This window comes from Aotus nancymaae, unplaced genomic scaffold (assembly GCF_030222135.1).
Source record: "Aotus nancymaae isolate 86718 unplaced genomic scaffold, 86718_ANA_hifiasm-v0.15.2.pri h1tg000043l, whole genome shotgun sequence".
Taxonomy (NCBI): Eukaryota; Metazoa; Chordata; class Mammalia; order Primates; family Aotidae; genus Aotus; species Aotus nancymaae.
Window position 1 is genome coordinate 1,523,830 of NW_026988457.1, and position 16,998 is coordinate 1,540,827.

Below are 16,998 nucleotides of genomic sequence, written 5' to 3' on the forward strand. Positions count from 1 at the left end.
TTAATAATTGTTTTGGTATATTATGGAAAATTTGCACTATTTCAACTTTCTCTGATGGGCTGAATTTTGGGAACCTATATCTTTATCTATTTAATATAGAATTTCAAATATAATATCTTATAATTGTTAATTATTTTCAATTTTCCCTTGTCGTTTATTATTTTGTTATTTGTGTTCTCTCTTTTTCCCTGTTCGGGTTGGTTAGCAGTTGCTATTTTGTTAATGTTTTTCAAATAAGTCTACTGGTTTTCTATTCTCTACTTTATTAATTTCTGCTTTTATCTTTATTATTTCCTTTTAATTGCTTCCTTTTGGTTTATTTTGTTGTATTCTAGTTTTTAAACTAGGTATTTAAGTCATTTGTTTCATATTTTTAAATTTTTTACTTATGAAAGTATTTCATCCTATAAATTTTCCTTTGATATATGCTTTGAATGTGTCCCATATGTTTGGGTTTGGGGTTTATTTTTTATTTTTTATTACAAATTATTTAATTTCAGTTTGTATTTTCCCTTTCATTCAAGAGTTGTTTAATAGGCTTCCTAAATTTATTAGGTGGAAGAACTTTTTGTTTTTAGCTTTGGTTATTAATTTCTTTTTTTCCTTTTGCATTGTGCTCAGTGTGTTGTTTGTGATATTTCTAACTCATGGAACTTACTAGTATTTTCTTTGTGATCAATTTTGATAAATGGTTTCAAGGCACTTGATAAACAGGTATTTTCACTATCATCAAAGTATGAGGTTCAATATATAGCTATAAGATTTACATAATGGATTATGTTGAGGATTTTTTAATCCACTTGATCCATTTTGGACCGAGGGTAGGAAAACTCCTTCATAAAGTTGGCTACCATGTTTTTTGGAGCACAAATATTTATAAGTGTTATATCTTCATTATGATTTTGGCTTTTAGCATTAAAAGGTGCTAATTCTTGTTTAACAATTTTAGTCTTGAATCCTTATTTGTTGGGTATCAGATTACTACCTCTGCCTTCTTGTTGTTTCCATTTTCCTGGAATTTCTTTATCTCTCCTTTTGTAATTTGCCTTCTTCATCACTTTGTTTCATGTATCTTGGATATTGTACATAGTTGAGTCTTGTACATTGTGAGCTGAACTGCAAATGTGTTTCTTTCCATTGGTGATTTTAGTCCATTGGATTTATTGAGACGGATGATATGTTTGGTCTGAGTCTATCATAATGTTTTATAATTATATATATTATGTCATAATTCTTGTGTTTCTTTTTCTAAAGACATATACTTTACTCTTCAATTATGGAAAAATAAATTTAAGAAGTTTGTTGTTATTGTTCTGATGGTTATCTTTATATTTGAATATCCATTGTCCCATTTTCTTATTTAACCTCTGACCACCTAGCTTGCCAGATTTGAGTTGATTTGATTGAGACGGAGTTTTGCTCTTGTCACTCAGGCTGGAGTACAGTAGCACGATCTTGGCTCACTGCAACTTCTGCCTCCCAGGTTCGAGTGATTCTCCTGCCTCAGCCTCCCGAATAGGTGGGCTTACAGGCACTCGCCACAATACCTGTCTAATTTTTTTTTGTATTTTTAGTAGAGATGGGGTGTCACCAAGTTGGCCAGGCTGGTCTTGAACTCTTGACCTTAGGTGATCCACCTTCCTTGGCCTCCCAAAGTACTGGGATTACAGGCATGAGCCACCACGCCCAGAGGCCAGTTTTTAATTGTATCTTCAACTCCCACCTGTTGCCTCTACAACAACCAATGAGTTTATTTTACTCTCTTTATTCTCTCTTCCATCCCTTAACCAGTTTTAGGTTGCATTATTTCTGTTTGTCAAGACATACAGCATTTGTACATTAGTCTTCAACCTTCATTCTGACTTTGTTTTTGTCTTAGATCTACAATTTTATATATATATAAATATATATATATATATAAAATTATATATAAAATTTTATATATATACTATTATCAGTCCCTTTGCTGAAAAATTTCCCATCACCTATCAGGTGAATGAAGTTCATACTCTATCCAATTCTTCAGGGAAAAACTCACAGGTTCAAGATACCCTAGGGTTTTGTGTGTTTTGCAGGTTTTCAATAGCCCTGATACTTGGACAACTTAACTTTATATAAAATGAAGATCCACATTTTCTTTCATTGAGCTGTTTTTCATTTGTCGGTTTGTTTTAAAATACTGCTCTATTGTCTTGCTCTGAATATCTAATACTTTTGCCCTTGTAATTAAGTGATCTTTTTGCCTAGCGGTCTTTATTTATTTATTTATTTTTCTTTTTTTCAGTCTCTGAATTCTAACAGGTTTAATAGGTCTTAAAGATGCTAACTCTGGGTTAACTTTTCCAAGTATCCCATGGGCCTTTTCAATAGTAAGTTTCAATTACCTGAAAAGTAATTGAAAAAATGTAAGAAAAGTTTTCTTACATTATAGTTTTAAACATTTGTATTGGTCTATTTTGCATTGCTGTAAAGGAATAGTTGAGGCTGGATAATTTATAATTTAGAGGTTTATGGCTCACAGTTCTGCAGTTTATACAGGCATGGCACCTGCATCTGTTTGGCTTCAGGTCAGGACCTCAGGAAGCTTACAATCAGGGTAGAAGGTGAAGGGGAGCCAGTGCATCACATGAAGAGGAAGGGGACGAGAGAGAGAAGGGTGAGGTGCAGGCTCCTTAAACAACCAGCTCTCATGGGAACTCCTTACCATGGGAGGGCTCCAAGCCATTGATGAGAGAATCGCCTCCATGACCCACACACCTCCCACCAGGCCCCACCTTCAACACTGGGGACCATATTTCCCACCAGGCCCCACACACCTCCCACCAGGCCCCACCTTCAACACTGGGGACCATATTTCAACAGGAGATTTAGAGAGGACAAAATCCAAACCATGTCATGTTTTTGTTTTCTTTTCTCTTCAGATAGTTGAATTATGAGAGTATTAATCCTTCTTTATCTGTTTTCCATTTTCTCTGTTTACCCTGTGACCCTTGATATTCTTTTCTTTTTCTCATTTTTATGTTCTTAGTTGTTTTTCTACCTTTTAAAATGCCCCTTAGTAAATTTTCATTTTAGTTTACCTTACTTTGGGTACCCTGTAATTTAATCTTCATTTTTGAGATAACTTGGTCTTTTACCTTCATTGCTTTCCTAAATTAATCAATTCTTTATCTTTGTTTGTTCTCTGTCCATTTCTATTCTTTGTTTTTTATTTTTTGTTTTTATTTTATTCTTTTTTTTATATCCCAAATGCTAGTTTAGTACATTTAGCTCATTTTGAATGTTCTTGCTTCATGGCTGTTTTCTTGGAAGAAATTTTCAGCAGTCGAGGTGTGTTGGATCTTATTTTCTAATTCTTTATAATAACTCTGTATCTGTTTGTCCAAATTTTTTCTATTTATTTCTGTAGTATTGAGTTGCTTTTTAAGATTCCTAATTTGGTGCCTTTTGTCACGGAACAAAGTTCAGACTTCTTAGTGGAGTTGAGAGGTGGCTGGAACAAGGGATTTGTGTCTTGATTTTTTGATACTCTTTTGTCCTGCCTGCATTTCCTGACCTGAGCTAAAACTCCATTGCTCACCTGACCTCCATAAGCCCCTGCTCTAACTGGTAGGCCACAGTAATATTTGGGGTCTCCTGGAATCAGTTCAGAGCCAGTGTTCAATAGTCCCTGAAAAATATAATTATTTCTTTTCTCCGGATGAATAATTACCTCGGTAAAAGGCAGTAGGTCCCTTTGGCAGAGGCTGGAAAAAAGATTATATTTTTCAGTAGAAATTTTCAGTAGTATATTGGGGACCTTGAGGAAGGGATTTCCTCAAGGATCTCCAGCTTTCCCCTCATTTAAAGGGTGCTGAGTCTGTAAACTGGCCCAAGTCTGGGAATTGATTGAGCGGCCATGACCCTCTTGTTTTTATGATTAAGGTTAGACTTTGTTCACGTGACCTAGAACTTTTCTACTCATACAGATCATCAAGTAAGAATTTAATCTACTTCCTATCTGTTTCACTTCTAGGAATATCATGATCAGCTAGCCAACTTCCATAGTTCTGCATGAGTTAGACTATTCTGATTGCTGTTTGGACTCTGCTGTCTATGACAGTAACTGTAACCGAGGGTCAGGAGCAGGGCTGCAGGGGCATTCCAGTGACACTCACTGTTCCCTGATCCTATATGTTTTTTTCCAGATCCCTGGGCTCTCACTCATCCAAGAATGGGCAGGAGACCCAGGCGGCGCAGTGATATTGTTCAAGTAGATATCGGATCCAAAGAGCTTTGCAGAAAAGTGATTTATTAGGCAAAGAGAGAGAGAGAGAAAGAAAGGGAGAGAGAGAGAGAGAGTGGGAGAGAGAGAGAGAGCGCTCCCACACTGTCGTGGAAGGGGATCCCAGAGAGGGAAATCCGTATAGGTATGGGAGTAGGGGGAATTTAACCCTGGAGTTACTCCTGCCCCATTTAAGTTCTCATCCAGTGAGAGGAGCTTTTCCAAACTTCCTCTGGAATGACTGATCTTTGACTTTGATGCTGGATTGGCTGCCTGGCTTGCAATAGAGCCCCTCCTTCCAAGGCTTTTGGTGGGCTTTTTAAACAAAGGAAACTCACCTGGGCAGTGTACCTAGCCTGCCTTGAAAAAGTCAGACAAAGAACTCTAGTCCCCAGATGGGGACGTGAATGAAGGCAGGTTGGGCATGCTGCTGGGAAATTTCTGCCTTTGAAACCATGCCTCTTGTGGACCCGGGAAGAGAAGTTAACACAGTCCCTCATAACCATACCTATCTTGCCTTTAGCAGTTGAGTGCCACCACCTGGCCCCTGCTTCCCTCTGGTTCACTTACCCCGCTGCATTCAGGGTTCCCAGCCCAGTGACTGTGAGGTCTGACCTATGAGGAAGAAGGATCACAGAGCTCTTCTAGGATGCTGGAGCTCCCTTCACAGATTTATTTCTCACAGTTGTGGTGAAACATCTGCCTTCTAGACCCTCCCAGTGTGTGTGGATAGGTCTCAAGTGACAAATCCCCTCTGACATGTCAGTGTCTCTCAGCTTTTGAATCCCTTTCTCTACATTAAACCAAGGCATGGCCAACATGTTGAGTTCACTCACTAAGGGCTACCTTTTGGTTCGTGTTTCAGCCAGCCAAACTGTTAGAGCCCTTTTGGGCTCCTCAAGCTGCAGCATATAATGCAGAATCTCTGCTTAGTGAGCCCATATCAATAAATTCAGCCTCATCCAACTTTATGTTTCTTCCACCATTATTCGTCCATCTTTATACATGTCCCTTGGAATTCTGTCTGTATAAATCAGAAAAATCCAGTAGTTCCTTTGGAATGCCATGCCCTTCCTCATGAGTCATACATTGTACCTCATCTTTATGCACCTGCTGGGACTCGAGTCTTGTTATAGGTCTAGAAGCAAAGAGGAGGGGTGGGGGCAGATCCTGGGGAAAGTCACCGTTATGTTGCACAGCACTGCCTCAAGAGAGGCCATTACAGTTTCCTCAAGTAGTGCAGGGTTAATACCCTCAGAACAGAGGCAGAAAGGCTGAAGGTGGAGAGGCCGATACCACTAAAGGTGGGAAGGCCACTTCCTCTGGGGTTAGGGAGGCCAATTTCATTGGAGGTGGGGGACCAGTTCTGCCAGGGCTGAGGAGACCTCTTCCACTGGCAAAGAACACTCATCAGAATGTAGGGACTCCATGTCCTCAGTTTCATCAGGGCCTTCCCACATGTCTCCATCCCAGTTCACAGACTCCCATTCTTTCCAAAGCAGTGCTTTCACTTTAACAGTAGACAGTAGCTACTGTAGATGGGATTCAACTTGTGTTGTCATGCAGCCATCACAGGATGAAATTTTTTGTTTGGGTTTCAGCAATGTCAGCTCTGCAGTTAAAAGGATAAGGGTCTTCTTCAGGGCATATGTAGAAGCTCTTAGGTTATTTAGGCAACACTTGAGCTGGAAATACGAATCCCTGAGCTCATCCTTTTCTTGCACTACTGTGTCTAGTGACATTAGGAGCAACCAGCCAACATCATTATGTTCATTCATTTAAAAAAAAATTTTTGGAAGTGTCATATACAGTGGCAGCCTTGCTTCTTGTAAGTGGCTGGTAAGAAATATCCAATGCTGAAATTTTGCATCTTTCCATAAACAGTTCAGCTGTGGACTATCAATGCTCTCTTCTACTGGAAATAGAGTCATTAGCATCTTCAAATTTAATCAAATTATAGAACCAATTCCAGAAACCTTATATAGTAGATAGTTTTATCTCCATCTTATAGAGAAGAAAACTGAGGCTCTGAGAGAGTAAGTGACCTACCCAAAATGACCCAACTGAAAATCAAACTGAAATCAATCCCTATGTTGAAACTGTCTCTTTTTCTTCCTTTCTTTCTTTCTCTCTTTTTTTTTTTTTTTTTTTGAGACAGAGTCTCACTCTGTCCCCCAGTCTGAAGTGCAGTGGTTCAATCTCAGCTCACTGCAACCTCTGCCTCCCGGGTTCAAGCGATTCTCCTGCCTCAGTCTCCCCAGTAGCTAGGATTAGAAGCACCTGGCACCACGCCCAGATAATTTTTGTATTTTTAGTAGATGGAGGGTTTCACCACATTGGCCAGGCTGGTCTCAAGCTCCTGACCTCAAGTGATTGTCTGCCTCAGCCTACCAAAGTGCTGGGCTTACAGGCATGAGCCACCACACCTGGCCTGCATTCTTTCTTTATAGCAACAGTCACATTGTTGGTTGATACTCAGCTTATGGTTCATCCTTTCTATCTAATATATGTCAAATAGACAGAGGCACTTGGGGGCTCTACCAGCTGCTTCCCATCCCTTTATCCGAGTCTACCTATCAATTGTCCAATCTTGTCCAACCTACTTATCCAGCTAGTAAATATGATTTTGAATTTCACTTCTCTTTTGAGACTACTCAGCTCCTCAGCATATAATGCAGAAACTTAAGGATGCTGCCTCTCCTGCAATCATCCTAGTCACTGACTTAAAAGGGGAAAAAAGGATACTGTCAAAGACTAACAGATGAGAAAAAAAAGAGATTATCTTACATCAGTAGCAACCTTCCTATCTGGGTGTTATAGAAAAGTGAAATTTATTTAGTTCTCTTTTGGCAGGTATCTGAGAACATAGAACACAAAAACACATATGCCACTTCTCTCTTCTTTTTTCTCTCTTAATTTTCTAAATCCTGGTTATTACATCAAAGTTGCTTCAGAGCATCTATTGTCTGTGTGTAGATGATCGTAACCACCCATCATTCCCAGCTGGAAGATTTCTGTTTTCTATTTTCCCGTTGCAGCCCATTCTCACCTCATTAAAATCTAGATGGATTGTGTTTGGTAAAAGCCATGCATATTTTCCTGGCCCTGGCAGTCCCCTTTGCTAAGATCCAGCCCTATAGCTCCTGCTCATATTTTAGATGCATGGGAAAAGGAGGGGCCTAGGTGGAGGAACCCAAATAAAGAGATGGTTTCCTTGACAATCTGTAGGAGACTCTGTCATGATCATTTTCCGTGGTTTTCTCTTGAAATAAATAGTGAGACTGTGATAGTTTTCATCTCTTTGACCTCCTGTCAATGGTACCACGGCTCACAAACTGCACAGAACACCAAAATGCCTCTGCCACAAAGCCACCTTTGGCTTTGACTCCTTCAAGTTCCCATCCTGCATTGCCTCAGGGAATGTTCATGGAGACCTGTCTTCAAGGCAGGTCACAGGTGTCCTGGTGTAAGCGTGAGTGTGGCATAGCAAAGAAGCTGTGATACTTTGCGGAAGACAAAGGCAAACAGTTACTATGATGTCAGTCAGGAAATCCTGAGGCAAGAGCATATGGAATGCATGAAATCACAGAGAAAGAGGGAATTCACTCCAAACTGGAGGATTGGGCAGAGGCCCTGGGGGAGGTAAGGTGGTGCTAGGGAATACTAGGGAGCAGAATTTAAGCCAAGGAAACTTGAGCCTGACGGGGATGATGGAGGGCAGGGAAGGGAAAGGAATTCCAAATTTAAGGAAGACAAAGAAACAGAACTAATAAAATTGAATATTTTAACATTGACATGCATGTTTCTACTATGTCAGGTGTTTGTTTGTTTGCTTGTTTGTTTGAGAAGGAGTCTTGCCCTGCTGCCCAGGCTGGAGTGCAATGGCGTGATCTTGGCTCACTGCAACCCCTGCCTCCAGAGTTCCAGTGATTCTCCTGCCTCAGCCTCCTGAGAAGCTGAGATTACAGGCGCCCGCCACCACGCCCAGCTAAGTTTTGTATTTTTAGAAGAGACAGGGTTTCACTATGTTGGCCAGGCTGGTCTCAAACTCCTGACCTCATGATCTGCCCACCTTGGCCTTCCAAAGTGCTGGGATTACAGGCGTAAGCCACCGCACCTCGCTACTATGTCAGTTTTTAAAGTGGTTTGTATATTTGTTTGTAAATGTACTTTTTATAAAGCATTGAAATAGAGGCTCTTGCTCCAAGGTAGAAAAATGTGGGGCAATTCCATTTATGTGTTCCTTTTACATTTGCCTGTGTCCAGATTCCTTGTCCAGGTTATCACACAAGCCTGCAGTTCTATAGGCCATGGAGGTGGAAGGTTTTCAAAATTACAATGCAGTTAGTAAAGCACAGTGGCTTAGGACATAAACTTTAGAGTTAGACCCAAGTTCACAGCCCCACATGGTCACTTCCTGGCTTTATGCACACCTGACAGGTTGTGCAACCTCAGAGCCTCATTTGCTCATCTGTAAAATGGAGATGATAATAGTGCTCATCTCACAGAGTTTTGTGAGAGTTACGTGGGATACTGTGTGCAAGCCAGAAGCACAGGGCTGGGCATCTGTTGTCCATCAGGTAATACTTATAATTAGTTATTGCTCCAAAACACAGTGTTCATAAATTTTTCTCCAAGGAGATCCACCATTAGGCTTTCCTGTGACTTTTCTAAATGTTTGTTGCTACTTTAATGCAAGAAAATATGCCAGGAATAAAAATCACCTCAAACTTTTTTAAATATTGGGAGACAAAATATCCCAAATTTCATGAGCCTGTGAGGTCATGGTTTATTTTTCTTTTTTTTTTTTTTAGACAAAGTCTCGCTCTGTTGCCCAGGCTGAATGCAGTGGCACAATCTCAGCTCACTGCAACCTCCACCTCCTGGGTTCAAGTGATTCTCCTGCCTCAGCTTCCCCAGTAATGGGATCACAGGTGTGCACCACCATGCCTGGCTAATTTTTGTATTTTTAGTAGAGATGGGATTTCACCATGTTGGCCAGGCTGGTCTTGAACTCCTGACCTCAGGTGATCCACCCGCCTCGGCCACCCAAAGTGCTGGGATTACAGGTGTGAGCCACCACGCCCAGCCACTAGTTTTTAATTGTATGGTTTCTTTTTTTGCCAGATTATAACAGTCTAAACCTTCATTGTATTTGCCTTTGAACTTAGTCTTTTTTTTCAGCTATCCAAGCATTCGGGCAAGTCCTTGGAGAAGTTTTATTCAGAACAGACCTCCCTATCAGGCCCTTAGCTTGCCACCATATTATCAGGACCAGTTTCATCTCTCTCAAAATGAATTTTGCTGAGCATTTTTCATCTACCTGGAATTTAGGCCCTAGCCTCTGAAAGCTCCGAGAGAAAGCATTGCTTCCTTCTCACCCCAGCCCAAGGCCTCATGCCGATTCTTCAAAGGCCATTTTGTCCGTGGGAAGGCTCACTTCCTTCAAAGGAAATCTCACTTCCTTCACGTGGCTGTCAAAAGACAACAAACAGCATCCATTTCTTGTGGTACCTAATTATCATTCCCAGCTAGAAGGAACCAGGACTACTATCAAGGATGGATGACTCCACATCTGGAGGAGGAAATACACAAGATGAGCCTAGGATATCTTGTATCAGGAAGCAAGGAAGGGAGACAAATGAGTTGTGTCCAATGGACAGAGGGGCCAACAAGAAGGGCTGCAGGCCAAGGAGGGGACATACCGTTTTTACACGCCTGTAATGCCAGCACTTTGGGAGGCCGAGGCGGGTGGATCACGAGATCAAGAGATCGAGACCATCCTGGTCAACATGGTGAAACCCTGTCTCTATTAAAAATACAAAAATTAGCTGGGCATGGTGGCGCGAGCCTGTAGTCCCAGCTAGTCGGGAGGCTGAGGCAGGAGAATTGCTTGAACCCAGGAGGCGGAGGTTGCGGTGAGCCGAGATCGCGCCATTGCACTCCAGCCTGGGTAACAAGAGCGAAACTCCATTTCAAAAAAAAAAAGGTAACGATTAGGCATTGACCCTGTCCTTCCTGTACAAACTGTATTGTGGGAAATTAAAATTGCCCTAGTTGTACAAACATATAGTTAGATAGAGTAAGTTCTAGTGTTCCATAGCACAGTGGGGTGACTAGAGTTAACAGTAATTTTTTTTTTTTTTTTTGAGATAGAGTCTCACTCTTGTCACCTGGCTAGGATGCAATGGCATGATCTCAGCTCATTGCAACCTCTGCCTCCCGGGTTCAAGGGATTCTCTCCTGCCTCAATCTCCTGAATAGCTGGGATTATAAGTACCCACAACCATGCCCGGCTAATTTTTTTTTTTTTTTTCAGTAAAGACGTGGTTTCACCATGTTGGCCAGGCTGGTCTCAAACTCCTGACCTCAAAGTGATCTGCCCACCTTGGTCTCCCAAAGTGCTGGGATTATAGGTGTGAGCCACCATGCCCAGCCAACAATAATTTATTGTATATTTCAAAATAGCTAGAAGAGAAGTTTTGGAATGTTCCCAACATAAAGAAAGGATAAATATTTTACAGTGTTGGATATCCTAATTACTCTGATTTGATTATTACATCTTATATGCATGTATTAAAATATAACATGTACTTCATAAATATGTATCAATTTAAAAATGTATATCAAAGAAAGTCATCCCAGTTGATGAGGAAAAATTCCGTCTAATAAATGCAAAAAGACAAAAATAATCAGAACATTATGTTGCAGTCCCCAGTGAAATAATTGATTCAGGTAATAATTATTAACAAATGAAGCCATTATATGAAAGGGTGATGGGGAATTTTGCAATGGAGATGAGGCTGTCACATCCAGATCCACTCCAGCTCACTAAAGTTGGAACACCCAGACAGGTGCTTCCCCACGGAAGGCAACATGATGCTCATGGCATCACTTAACATCAGTTTTGAGATATTATCCCCAAAATTCAGCTTGAATCTAACCCAGATTTGAGAGCTAAATTTCACTTAAAGGGATGCAGGGACAGGTGAAGTGACATTACAAAGAAACAAAGAGGCAAATCCAGCATGTAGGACATTCTACAGGGTGGCTGACCCAGTTTCTGAACAAGTCAATGGTATGGCAGTGAAAGGAGAGGAGGGGTGGGGATTGCCGTTCCTAGAAGACCCGAGAAACTGAAAACCTGATGTAATATGTGGGCCTCGTTTGGGTCCCGATTCAAACAAAGAAACCAGAAAAAAAGCTTTTTTTTTTAGAAACCAGCCAAATTTTTTTTATGAGCTAGGTATTGGATACCAAGGAATAATTGTCAGTTTTATTGTTTTAATGGCAGTGTGGTTATGTAAGAAAATGTTCATAATTTTTAGCAATGCATACTAAAGTATATAGGGCTTTGCTTAGAAATACTTTAACATAGAAATACTTTAACAGACCAGGTGTGGTGGCTCATACCTGTAATCCCAGCACTTGGGGAGGCCAAGGTGGGCAGTTTACTTGAGGTCAGGAGTTCGAGACCAGCCTGGCCAACATGGTGAACCCCTATCTCTACTAAAAATATAAAAATTAGCGGGGTGTGGTGGTGAGCTCCTGTAATCCCAGTTACTCAGGAGGCTGAGACAGGAGAATCACGTGAACCTAAGAGGCGGAGTTTGCATTGAGCTGAGATGGCAGCACTACACTCCAGCCTGGGTGACAGAGTGCAACTTCGTCTCAACAACAACAAAAAAGAAAGAAAAGGAAAAAATACTTTAAAAAAGAAAGACAAGGGACAGATGAAAATAAGGTAACAGTCTTGGTCATTGCTGAATTGGGGTGAGGGGTATGTGAAGAAAAAGTCAAAAAATAAAAGTAAAAAAGGAAAGATGAAACAAATGTGCCAACACCTTGATGACTGTTGAACCTGGAAACAGGAATATGAAGACCTTTGATACTTATCTGTATTTTTCAGTATGTTTGTAATTTTCACAGCATGTAGAGGAAACAAACAAGGCCCAATTCTGGAACACAAACACATTTCTCAAAATCTGGGTCGTGTGCACTGCGATCATAGTACATGTGCGATTTCAACAGTGCAGGAAGGACTGCACTACGGAAGTGCCGTGCCCTTCAGTGCCTTCTGTGCCCCAGAAGAGAAGCTGAAAATCGCCTCTTTTTGTGCAGCTCCTCCAGCCTCACACTTACCTCCTATGAGCAACTGGTCAGCAAGGCCTCTCATACATCTCCTAAGAATAAGAAGCAATTTTCTAGTATGGTGCACTCTAAACCCTAATTTAGAAAAAAAAACTGTTTCCTAAGGGGAACTATCTGCAGGAAGATAACTGCGCTGGAAGAAAGCATTTTTTAAATCAACGGAGGGAGCTTCACTTTGCGGGCCTTCCCACCCTGCCTGGCTCCGTCCGTAATAGGGCTTTGCTCTGTCTTGATTCAGTCCATACCTGCAGCTCAGGAGCTGTTTGCCTCCAGGTAGATGCAAGTTACCACTTCTCTTTTAGAAAAACTGTGATAACATATAACAAAAAATTCCCCTTCTTAACTATTTTTGAGTGTACAGTTTAGTATTAAGTACAGATGATCCTCAACTTACAACAGGGTTATGAAAATGCACTTTCAACTGAATGGTATTTTCAATTTATGAGGGATTTATTCTGCTATAGCCCCATTGTAAACCGAGGAGTATTCTGAATGTGTCACCATTGTAAAGTGTAAAAGTCATAAATGGAACCATCATAAGTGGGGGACAGTCTGTATATTTGCGTTGTCTCCAGAACTCTTCATCTTCTAAAATGAAAATTCTGTATTCATTGAACAATTCCCTACCTCTCCCTGCCCCCAGCCCCTGGCAACCACCATTCCACTTTCTGTTGGCCACTCTAGGTACTTCATATAAGTGGAATCATACACTATTTGTCCTTTTGTGACTGGCTTATTTCACTTAACATGATATCCTCAAGTTTCATCCATGTTGTAGCACCTGTCAGCATTTCCTTCCTTTTTAAGGCTAATCTTCCACTGCATGCACACACCACATTTGGTTTATCCATTCATCTGTTGGTGGACATTCTGGTTGCTTCCATCTTTTGGCTAATGCGAATAATGCTGCTGTGAGCGTTGGGGGCTATACTAAACCACCACATTTTGCAACATAAAGTTTTTATCACAGATTTCAAAGCCCTAGGAACAGCTTTCAGCCCAGGTTTGAACTCAAGCTTCTCTCCCTCTGAGAGGTCTGCCCAAGCTCACTGCCAAGGAGCATTAGCCTGAGTGAGCGAGAGGCAGCTCTAGACCTCACAACATCACAGAGTCCAGATGGGGGTCCCTGCCTTTTCCCTGACACACTTTGTTTTAAAACAGTAAAAATAAAATATGCTCATGAGAGGGTAGAAAGTGGAAATTCATGCCCTCCTGTTTTCCATTCCTCAAGGGTCCGCTGAGGTTACAAGAATGTGTGTATCTTTCCAAAGCTTTACTTCAAACATATGCAAATGTGTATGTTTGCTTTGTTTTTTTTATATATAAAAGTTTACTTTCTCAGTCAACAATGTATTATCTTTCCATATAATAGAAAGGCATTGAAAATCTAAACTATTCCCCATTTTTGTGCTGTTACCAACGATACCGAATTGAAGACCCTTATGCATACCCACTTGTCTATTTATGTGAGTATTATTATAGCATAGATGTGGAAATGTTGGGTCAAGGTGTGCGTACATTTAATATTTTGACAGGTACAGCCAAATCGGCTTCCTGAAGGATTATACTAATTTACCTGTTAGCTTTAAAGAAAGGCTTCAGTTTATTCCTTCAAGTTTAAGGCAAACATTCCAGTCTGTTCCTATTTGATCACTAAATACCTTCCTTTCTCCAAGCCTATAGTACTTAATTAAAATCTGCTTGGGAAATCTGTTAAGTTAGTAAAATCATCTAGTTTTAACAACTATTGTCTGTTTACAGCCTTAGGCAATGTAGTGGGCAAAAATATAATTGTATATTTATAAACATGAGAAATTTCAGGATTTCTCCTCTGAGGTATCAGGGCATATGCAATCCATCGTGTAAATATTTGCTTCTTTTACTTGCAGGATTACATAAATATATTTGTAAATACCAAGTCTTTTTTGAGAAAACAAAAACAAACTTTTGCTCCCTGATTCTTTCCCTTTCTGATTTTTAACTGTGTGAAAAACTAGAAAGAGCAAGTCTTTTAAAGTCTTTTATGCCAATTTGCCTAGGAGAAACACCTGCCCAAACCCCAATTTTAATTACTCAAGCCAATTGAGTGGTGTGTGTATGTCGGCCTAGGCAAGCAATTTCACAGTGATATTTTAAATATGAAGATTTCATCAAATAAGGCAAAAAAAATTGTTCATGGCATGCAAATTAGAAAATGAGCAATTGGTGGTTCCCATTAGCAACAAATATTCTGAGAAGAGTTTCGTGGGAGAAGAAGCCATATACAATCACGTTTATAAATATTTTTACTTCCCAGAAAAATAGGAGCTAGGATTGCAGCAGAGCCAAGCCCTGGCAGCCCTTTCGGGCGTCCCCAGGCAGTGCCCCGAAGCCCAGGCTCGCCTTTTGTGTTTCCTGCATCCGCTCCAGGCGTGTCTGCGCTGTGCGGAGGCGCATCCCCGCAAGGGGAGGGCTGGGAGCGGCCGCGCACGCGGCAGAGGCAGAGAGCAGGCTGGCTGTCCTCTTAAGGAGCCAGCATTGGCAAATGCTCTGTTGTTATGCGACTATTGATTTGCCTCACTCCAAGGATTCCAGTGGCAAAGTGACCCTCCCTCCCGCCCGTCCCCTCCCTTCGTCGCTCCCGCCCGCCCTCCCTCCCGCAGCAGCAAGATCCGATCGCTGCTGCCCTGCTCCCCTAGTCCTCTCATTCCTCTGCTTCCTGGATTCCTGAAGTTTAGGAGAAATAAGGTAGCCGAGTCGACCACATGGAAGTTGTGACAGCTCCCAGCGGCGCGCCCCTTTCGTGTGTGCCAGTACCTCGGCTTAGGAGTTGCCCGCTGACACGTTGAATGAAGGAGGTCCCCTTGCCAGCCAGCCTGCCGGGATGGGCCATTGCTGCTGCAAGCCTTATAACTGCCTTCAGTGCCTGGACAAGACGGTACTTTGCCTTCCCTCTCTCTTCTTCCCCCTCCTCCTTTGCAAGGGCAGAGAGAAAGCCGTGAGCCAGCCACCTCTGTGCCTGTCCCCCTAGCATGCGTGTGCGCTTTGTTGGTGAACAGGAGGCTCCCTTTACTTGTTCCAATGTGCTGAATTGTGACTGGTGTTCACAGAAACATTTGGTCTCACATACTCTGCAGTGCCTTACATAATTCTGTATTCCTGCAGTCTCAAATGTAACTGTTGCATTTTCCTCAAATAGTAGGATTCTGCTCCAACATCTTGAAATCAAAACTGCCAAGAGATCTTTAGAATATTCTTAATGCATTTTAATGTACCTGTGAAACTTAAGACGTTCCAGTGGGGATTTTAGATTAGTTAGGCATGTTTTTCTTCGCCAAGTGCTAACTTTGAAAGTTTACCACTCTTTTTTCAAAGCAGCACTCATCCTTGTAATTTATATTCTTCACATGGGAGAAGAAAGCACACGGTATAGTTGTTCTCTCTGTACTTCTTTGCATCTTAGAGAGATGAATAAACATAGAGGTGAAAACTTAAAAAGCCAGAGAGAGTCTGAGGGTGTGTTCAAGTCTTCACTGGAAGAAAAATTCACAGCCAGGGAATTTAAAATAGAGTATGCGTGAGAATTATATAGCAATTCCAACACAAAGCTTTTCTTTGCTTTTAACATTTGCCTGCTCTTGTGAGCTAGCAGAGGGATTCAGATATGCCTTTAATTTCATTACTAGAAATCTGTTTACAAGAACTCTTGTCTCTGTAAGACATTTGATTGTCATGCATATTTGGATTTCTCCAAGATGCATGAAATGAGATTTCACAAGGGGTTGAAATTCCCTTCTTTCTACCCATGTGGGCATCAGCTATCTAGATAGCTTGAGGTATGTAGTATGTGACCAGGAGAAGGAAAATATGTGGCTTAATATACAAGCTCATCAAAAAGCAGTCACTTGGGAACATCTTAGTTACCAGTTCTGCTTATGAACTTTGACCTAAAGTAGGGTTACATACCACCTAGGAAAATTAACCTGTACCTTAAAAGCCACTTACTAGTTTCGCTTCAATAGAAATAACCACTTCAGTGGATTTGGCTTTTGCTACCATGAGTATGAACTAAAATATTTATATACACATTTATGTGCTTTGAACAAAATGAAATATAAAGCATTTGCACTCAATTGCACATCTAACATTGAAGTGATTAAGCCTTTTGAGAAGTGGTCAGAGAACAGTATTGAAGCCTTACAACAATAGTTATAATAGAAGGGAAAGATTTGCTACATGTAAAACAGTATTATAAATTTCATATTTCTAAACCCTAATACAAAAGTTTTAGAAATAGAGGCTGTAATATGGAGGCCTTTTGGTTTGAGAAAATATGTTTTAAAGGGAATCTGTTTCCCTATTTTGTTTTAAACCAAGTTCTTGAAAATGATTATCCCTGTGTCATTCTTGAATTCAGAGATTTTGGAAGATAATTCAATATTATTTCATCTCTTTAGCAGTTGATGTTTAAGTAACTTTCCAGTGTTTTATCTTTGACTTCTAGTTCAATACAAATTATTCTTTACTGATGAAAACTTTAAAACTTACACTGCTTTTGTCAGCTTTTTCATTATGTTCACATCTACATTTCTTGACTTTTCTTT

At 40.8% G+C, this 16,998-nt stretch overlaps 1 protein-coding gene across 6 annotated transcripts in view; it reads left to right on the forward strand.

Annotated features, from left to right (window-relative positions):
- The window catches only part of MTUS2 (microtubule associated scaffold protein 2), a 797,713-nt gene that overhangs the window by 703,607 nt on the left and 77,108 nt on the right, over window positions 1–16,998 (forward strand). The window contains exon 1 of one of the 6 annotated variants that reach the window (XM_012474136.3): window positions 15,069–15,332. The exons of the other annotated variants lie outside the window; for them this stretch is intronic. Coding sequence (XP_012329559.2) covers window positions 15,279–15,332 — 54 coding nt within the window. The 5' untranslated portion in view covers window positions 15,069–15,278. Of the gene's footprint in view, window positions 1–15,068; window positions 15,333–16,998 lie in introns of those variants that run through there. 6 annotated transcript variants of the gene reach the window in all.